We start from the raw sequence: 8,331 nt of genomic DNA on the forward strand, positions 1-8,331 counted from the left end.
AGCATTTGTATGGACAGACAAGAAATCATCTTTAGAAATGAAATCTACCATACTTGGTGTTGCTTGTGAGGTAGTTTGTGAAGAACTGGTTGTTGAAGTCATCAAACAGTTGACATCTTCAGAAGCAGCAAACTTTGGTAAATCATCCCATATCTCTTTGGCATTATGATCATGATTGATAGCAGAGAAAATCTCATCTGAAAGAGATTGATAGATATAGGATTTGGCTTGCTTGTCAGTTTGAATTCTTGCTTTTTGATCATCATCGAGTTGGTCATTGGTAAGTAGAATTCCAAGAGGATGTTTGAATTGAATTGGACCTTCAAGAATTGATTGCTTAATGAAGACACCGTTTGGTTTTGTATCAAGAAAATCCATGAATTCATTTTGCCATTGGACAAAATAATTTTTGTGAAGAATTGGGGGTCTGATGATTGACATCATTGGATCAATGTTGGTTGTTGTCATTGAAATGAATGAACAATGATTTGGAATTTATTTTTGTTGATTTTGAAGTTTGGAAGACAAGACGATCTTGAAAAGATCGTATTGAAGAAAGGAAGCTAGGACGATCTTGAATAAGATCGTCTTAGAACGAATGACAGAAAAATTCTAAGTATGAAAGACAGGAAGGTAAGACGGTCTTGAAAGAGATCGTCTTAAGTTATAAAGTAAGACGGTCTTGGGGAGATCGTCTTAGAACACTTTGAGTAAAAAATATTCTAAGTATGAAAACTTTAGAAATTTGGACAAAATTTTGGTTAGGATTTCAGGATTTTTGAGCAAAACCAATCTCAAAGAGATTAGTTACCCAGGAAGTGTGTGATTCCCAATCACAACAACTTTGAACGATCAAATCACCACACACAATTCACATAGAACCAACAGATACTAGGACGATCTTGGCAAGATCGTCTTAACACCACAACAAAATATCACTAGGACGATCTTGAGGAAGATCATCTTAGAACAAATAAGTGAAACGGTCTTAGCGAAGATCGTTTTAAAGGACTTTCCTCAAGAACAGCAGATAAGACAAAATAGTCGTGCAGAATCACTAAATCTCTATTTTCTCACTCAGTTTTGAGAGTTAGAACTTGATTCAAAAGCGAAAATGTTCAGAATATGATCGCGCACAACCCTAGAAACAAAATTATAGCTCAAATCAACTCAAATTCAAACCCAAAATTTTGGCGGTTTTCCCACAATTTCGGATTTTGATGAATACAGTGAATTGGATTCTGAAATTTAACACTATGTTTTCTGAGGTGATTTAGAATGGATTTGTGAACAAAAACAGGAAAATTGAGTGAAAATTGATGTAGAAATGATGGAAAACATAAACGATTTTGTTTCAACACGAAATGTGAATTTTTGAACAAAAACAACACAAATCTGTATAGAATTTGTTCTGGATCTTCAACAGATTGTTGTTTTGCTCTGATACCAAATGATAAATGTGTAACTATTCGTGTTTTGATGCGGAAGATAGGTGTTCAACAATGGTGGTTAGTTTGTGTAAGTGTGTGTTCTTGAGAGAGAAAGGTATGTGTGTGTGTGTGAGAAGATGATTTCATTCAAATCACGTGAATGTGTTCTGGTTACAAGTTCATATTAAAAAAGGAAGGTATGAGGGGTTTATATACTCTAAGGAAACTTACAAAAACTCCCCCTCAACCTTATAACTATTACATAAAGTTCATAAAGATAAATACAACTAAGCACTATTTTTGTATCTCTAACAGGTTGATGTTCCCAAAGTTGTCACTCACCTAAGCTAAACTCGGCCTTCTCAACACCGCCGTTGATAATTTGACTAAACCGGACATATATATATATATATATATATTGTAGATACATGGTGTTACGACATTATTAATATTCAATTTTTCTTTATTATGGTTTAAAATATAGCTTACTATTTTTATCAATAGAAAATTGATCTATATATATTAAATGAAACATATCTCAAATATTTTAATTAAAATATGACCTGTTTTTTTATATGATATTAACAATTATTCTATTGGATAAGACATAAGATAAAGAGTATTATTTTATTATCGTTAGATATATATTAAAGAGAAACTTTAATTTATAATTGAAAAAATATTGACCCTTAGATGAGTTTTAACTTTTATTTAGAGTCATTAGATCAAATGATGATGACATATACCTTATTTAACTTTTTTTGGATTTATTTTAAGCCTTTAGTCTTTTGATTAGAGTAGAGGTCGCGAATGACTAAGGTTTTTTACAAAAGCGAACTTCATGCCTAAAAGCGAATGGTCAGGACACTTTTAAGCGGAATCTAATCGACGACCAATGTAACTTCATGTTTTCTAGTGGTTTAATTATTACCTGGTTAAATATTTGTCAACTTATGATATTATAAAAATTTAACATGTTATTAATTATATATGTTTCTTGCGTATTACACGAGTATTAATCTAGTTAGGATATATATTAGCTATTAATATAATAATATATTTTAAAAAATAATATTAGCTATTATTCTATTATATATATAGCTACTATTTTTGATTTCTTGATTAAAATTATTGGATAAAAAATGTAAATTTGTTATAGAAAACCAAAAAACTGTAAATTAAATTTAAAAGGGTATATATATATTAGCTACGAGTATTATTTTTGATTTCTTGATTAAAAATAATGGGAAAAAAGTGTAAATTTGTGATGGAGAACCAAAAAGTATAAATTATTTTTAAAGGGGTATTTTTTGTGTAATCAAGTGTAAGTATTAATATTGTCATTTAAAAAAGACAAAATAATTAAATTTGATCTAATGACTCTAAATCAAAGATGGAATTCATCCAAGGGTTCTTGTTTATTTAAGAATGAATTTAGCACCTCGTGATATATATATATATATTGGTAGATTTGTAGATACAGGGTGTTACGATATTATTAATATTCAATTTTTCTTTATTTTGGTTTAAAGTATAGTGTTTGAGCATGAAAAGTTAAGCTCAATCACAAAAGGGGTTTAACTACTAAAATCATCAAAATCTCCTCAACATTAGAGTGCAAACCTACTAAGTTCTTCACGAACCTAAGGTGAATGATGATTTTCCCAAATAGATGTTTCGATTTTTGGAAGATATGAATATAATGTAATTTCATGTAATCATTGATGAATGGTTGATTGATGATGAATATACTGATGATTGTTGAATGTACTGCTACTGCTATTGCAGAGAATATTATAAATATGTGTGTGATGAATTGATTGTGTATGTAATAAATCTTTTCCTCTCTAATGATTATGAGTATTTATAGGCGTCAGAATCAAGGCAATTTCGTATTTTGCGCCCTTGCCAGATATGGGCCTCCATTAGTAGGACATGGCCCACAAAGATTATATACGAGGAATAGAACCTTCTAGAATAATGACTGTATACTTCATGACTCGTCCAATCATAACTATACGATTTGTAAATCTTCTTGTGACAAGTGTATCGTAGAGAATGGACATCACCACATTAACATATACCTTGGACGATAGCTCTTGCCAAGGAATAGACTCTTGACTATCTCTCTCGAGCAGCTTTTACTTTGGTGGGCCTTAAAGCCGTTGTTTCGTTAATATTGGGCTCTAAGCATTCCTTTCTGACCCACTCCTTGGGTCCTTGCCGCTTTCGCCTTGAGATATTCCTCATATACGTTGGGTCTCATCAGTATTCACTCTCGGATTCTCTTTCCTCCTCAAGAGCTCTCGGCCCAGTGGGCCCCACGCCCTTGTGGACTATCGTCCCTCTCTCTTCTTGAAGTAGCTCTCGCCAAAGGTATTCTCCAAGGAGCTCTCGACATATATACATACATATATATATATATATATATATAGCTCTCGATCCTCTTTCTTCCTCTAACACCTCTTGTCTAAGGCATAGCCCTCTTCCAAGGTTGGTGATTTACTCCTCACCTCATTATATAGCTTACTATTTTTATCAATAGAAAATTGATCTATATATTTTAAATGAAACATATCTCAAATATTTTAATTAAAATATGATATGTTTTTTTTATATGATATTAACAATTATTTTATTGGATAAGACATAAGATAAAAAGTATTATTTTATTATCATTAAATATATATTAAAGAGAAACCTTAATTTATAATTGAAAAAATATGGACCCGTAGATGAGTTTTAACTTTTATTTAGAGCCATTAGATCAAATGATGATGACATATACCTTATTTAACTTTTTTGGATTTATTTTAAGCCTTTAGTCTTTTGATTAGAGTAGGGGTCACAAATGACTAAGGTTTGTTACAAAAGCGAACTTCATGCCTAAAAGCGAACGGTTTGGATACTGTTAAGCGGAATCTAATTGACGAAAAATGTAACTTCATGTTTTCTAGTGGTTTAATTATTACCTGGTTAAATATTTGTCAACTTATGATATTATAAAAATTTAACATATTATTAATTATATATATGTTTCATGCGTATTACGCGAGTATTAATCTAGTTAGGATATATATTAGCTATTAATATAGTAATATATTTTAAAAAAATAATATTAACTATTATTCTATTTTTTATATCTACCAATATTGTCATTTAAGAAAGATAAAATAATTTAATTTGATCTAATGGCTCTAAATCAAAGATGAAATTCATCTAAAGGTTCTTGTTTGTTTGGGAATGAATTTAGCACTTTGATATATATATTGTTAGATTTTTAAAAATAAATTGTTTGTTTAAAAATATTAACGGTAAAATTAATTGTGTAATATATTTTAAGCTTAAAGTCTAAGTATATATAGAAAGAAAAGAGTCGGTTATACATTCGTTAATTTGGATTGACCGGCCCATATAAGGAATAACCCTATAAATAAAAGTTTTTTTCTATATATATATATGCACAATCAGATCGATCGATTGAAGAACGAAGATTGATTTATTTAGGGTTTTCGAATTTTACCTGCCGTCCGTCAAGTAAGAACCCTCCTTCCTCTATATTTTTTACATCTGCTTTTTCAATATACATGACGATAACCGTAGCATTACTACCCGCCGCCCAAAGGAAGAGGAAGAGGTCCGCAGCATCACTGCACGCCGCCCAAAGGAGGCAGAAGGTGCTTCGTCCTCCTCCTCCAGTTGATATTGATAATAATTTAATAGAATTTGAGAAGAAGAAGGCTGATCATCCGTCAATTGATATCGATAATAGTATAATCGAATATGAGATCTTACCAAGACTTCCAGCCAAGTCCGTAGGTCGTTTCAAGTCCGTTTCCAAACAATGGAATTCGTTTTTGTCCACACATATGTTTGGAAAGATGCACCACCTCCGTCACATTAACAACAAAACATATAAGCTTTTGATACTTGACAAGCCCCTTGTAGATTTATGCAGCAAACCCCTCAACAACGGTTCCGTCACCGTCGGTTTTAACCGGCTCGAAGAATCCGATCCTAGATTTGATTCGCTTTTAGGAAGTTTGGATGGGTTGGTATGTGTAGCCTCCACCGAAACCGTCAATAGTCTAGCTTTATGGAACCCGTTCACCGGTGCCTACTACAAGTTGCCCCCTAACCCAGACTTTACTCGTCCCTTTAATTCTTATAAAAATTTCCGTTATCGTGGTCAAGACGCCGTTGGTTTTTATTCCGACTCTTCCAATGACTATAAGCTACTATATATGATTCCTTTGGATCAAGAGGCTTATATCTATTCCCAAAGACTGAATTCATGGAGAAAGATTGAATTCCTGATCAACCGCTACTCGTTCTTGCGTCGCTACTGGTGGTCGCGGGCAACCTTCTGTGACCACAGTCTTTACTTTTCTGTAAAGAAATTAGGACTATCTAAACATCAATACATTATTTGTTTTGATGTGAACACGGAAGAATTCAGGGTAATACAATTTCCACCTCTTCCAAATGATGCAAGATGTACGTATCATGCAAATTTCGTGGGTATCGATGGATGCATTCACTTGTGTGCAGCTTATGACGTAAGTTTCAAGGGACCCTATAATCAGGGAAGTGTGTGGAAGTTGAATGGTGATGGCGTGACGTGGGCGGAGGTGGCATCTTTCCAAGGCACTCAAAAGAATGTTTCCTACAACCCAATTGAGTACGCCACATGTGTGACTAGGAATGCCCGGGATACTTGGCTTGCGATTTCGGATGGTGGTCGTACCAAATCCATTTTTGAAGTTGGTCCTAACTCTGACCCTTTTGAAATAATGAGTATGGAGGAATTCACATTAGCACGACAGGTGTTGCCGATGTGGACATATAGCCGAATCATATATGATGAGACCCTTGTGTCCCCCTATCCTCCCCCTCCGTAAGTTCGTTTCATAAGTTTATGTATACAACCTTAGCATGTCATGTTATTGTATATATATATGATAATTAAGATGTTTTAGGTATGGTGACATGGTTGGGCATAGCAATGATGTTGAGGCTACTGTTGTGGCCTGAAAGCTGTAAATGTCCATTTATTTAGTTTTAATGTACCGACTGCTAGTATATTGAACCAACAATTCCTAGTCGTACCATCATGTCTTATTTCTATACAATGGAAGAACCGATGTTAGTGGACATTGCATCAGAAAATCATCAACTTTAATGAACGGATTATATAGAGAATGGTACTTTTGTTGAAATATACCTAATAATATACCTCTCTGAGAATTGAGATATTGCTCATTGTTGATGTAGTAATCTTTGATCAATAATGTGAAAAGGTGCAATTAAATCTAACATAAGTCTATTCAGATATTTGAATCAGGGTTCCGGATGCAATTGGTGGCCCTGCCGCCCTGGGTTAGCAGCACGTGAAGTTGTTGATGACTAGGAGATGACTCTTATTGAAGTTGTTGATTGAGTGAAAGCCGAAGGTGGTTTGGGAAGAAATTTCACCCCGTATTGGAAAATTTCATGGAAACAGTACATATGATGATATGTTTAGTTACATTTGATAATAAGTATGGTTAATTGTTATGTTTTTCTAAAATGGTGTGATTATTAACAAAATGTATTGTTAATAAGGTTTATTAAAATTAATAGTGTTACTAATTGACTATCATTCTAAATGCATTGACTATCATTCTAAATGCATTGTATCGTTCTTAATGTAACAACATGTGAATTCAAGTCAATTATGTTTTCCATTTCTATTCATTGTATCATCATCAATGAAAATAATTGACTGCATAAACATATATTATCAGTAAAATTACATACAGTTTTAATAATCATAATTGGATTTTGTCCGAAATCACATATGCTTAATACACTCCGTATCTGCTAAACCATTTCCATGACTCGTCAATTGCACTATATAACTAAAACTACCAAATGGTACTGCTATAAAATATTACAAAATCAAATTTCAATCATAAATGAAACATTACAATGTTACATCATGGAGCATCTTTGTTTTAAGGAACCATTTTTTGTATCATTGAATCGACTTATGCAGAGAAAATTGATTCACATAGCTTTATAACTTCAATCAAAATTCCAATTGTTATGTACTACTTTGCTTCTTTGTATAACATTACAAGTACTAAATTCTATATAACCAGAAAATTGAAGAATCTATGTAAATATTGCTGAGCTTTGCTGCCTTGTTTCATTGCACCGCAGACAAATATAAGTTTGAAACTTTGGTATACAAGCACGTCACATCTGAAGCTTATGAGATGTAAGTTGAAAAGGCTCTACTTCTAACCTTTACATTTAGGTTGAACAAGGTTCAGTCTTCACTGCCAGCTTTAAGATATCACGACTCTAGGTGGTCAAAATTTACTGCAGACAGTTTCGAAAGAACCGGATGCCCTGAGACAAGTAATCAAGTGATTATTATTTAGACATAAATGGCATACTTAAACATATAGACAATGAGATCGAATGAAAAAACAAGAGCATCAAACGACATGGCCGGTGGTTAGAGGTGGCAATATAGACGGGTTGGGTAACAACTTCATGGTTTTTTCATAAAATGATTTAGGGATTTATGTATTACCCATTTGATCAAATAATAACCCAAACCAAAATCAAGCAGTTAACACCAATGGGTCAAAACTGATGCAAACCTTCAACAAAACAAATGAAAAAAATACATTTAGGAAAATGAAAGATGGTTTTCTTTTATACCTGCAATGCAAACATGATGTCTGCTTCATCTACCTGCAGAGTTACTCTCTTAACTTATCATCTCGAGATGTTTAAGTTTGAGGATTCCCTAGAGAATGACATCATTTAATCAGGATTTCATTTATAAAAAGGGTTGTTTGAAAGATAAAAGTTCAATTGATAAGTGCAGTGGTTACCTGATCACCAA

The 8,331-nt window shown here is 32.9% G+C and overlaps 1 protein-coding gene and 1 long non-coding RNA gene across 2 annotated transcripts; one reads left to right on the forward strand and one right to left on the reverse strand.

The window, feature by feature from the left end:
- The first annotated feature begins 4,983 nt into the window (after window positions 1-4,983).
- On the forward strand, window positions 4,984-5,993 carry LOC122584478 (F-box/kelch-repeat protein At3g06240-like). Its single transcript, XM_043756635.1, has 2 exons — window positions 4,984-5,890; window positions 5,982-5,993. The coding sequence occupies exons 1-2, from the start codon at window positions 5,018-5,020 to the stop codon at window positions 5,991-5,993; spliced, it is 885 nt and encodes a 294-aa protein (XP_043612570.1). The 5' UTR covers window positions 4,984-5,017.
- A 1,466-nt stretch (window positions 5,994-7,459) lies between these two features.
- On the reverse strand, window positions 7,460-8,193 carry LOC122584477. The gene is made up of 2 exons (XR_006321498.1): window positions 8,145-8,193; window positions 7,460-7,826 (listed from the first exon to the last, which is right to left on the reverse strand). It is a non-coding gene; the product is annotated as an uncharacterized LOC122584477 (long non-coding RNA).
- Between the last annotated feature and the right edge of the window lie 138 nt (window positions 8,194-8,331).

This window comes from Erigeron canadensis, unplaced genomic scaffold (genome assembly GCF_010389155.1).
Source record: "Erigeron canadensis isolate Cc75 unplaced genomic scaffold, C_canadensis_v1 Conyza_canadensis_unscaffolded:320, whole genome shotgun sequence".
Taxonomy (NCBI): domain Eukaryota; kingdom Viridiplantae; phylum Streptophyta; class Magnoliopsida; order Asterales; family Asteraceae; genus Erigeron; species Erigeron canadensis.

Excerpts from the sequence above, each read along its gene's own strand:
- LOC122584478 (XM_043756635.1), top strand. The coding sequence starts at position 5,018 with ATGACGATAACCGTAGCATTACTACCCGCCGCCCAAAGGAAGAGGAAG.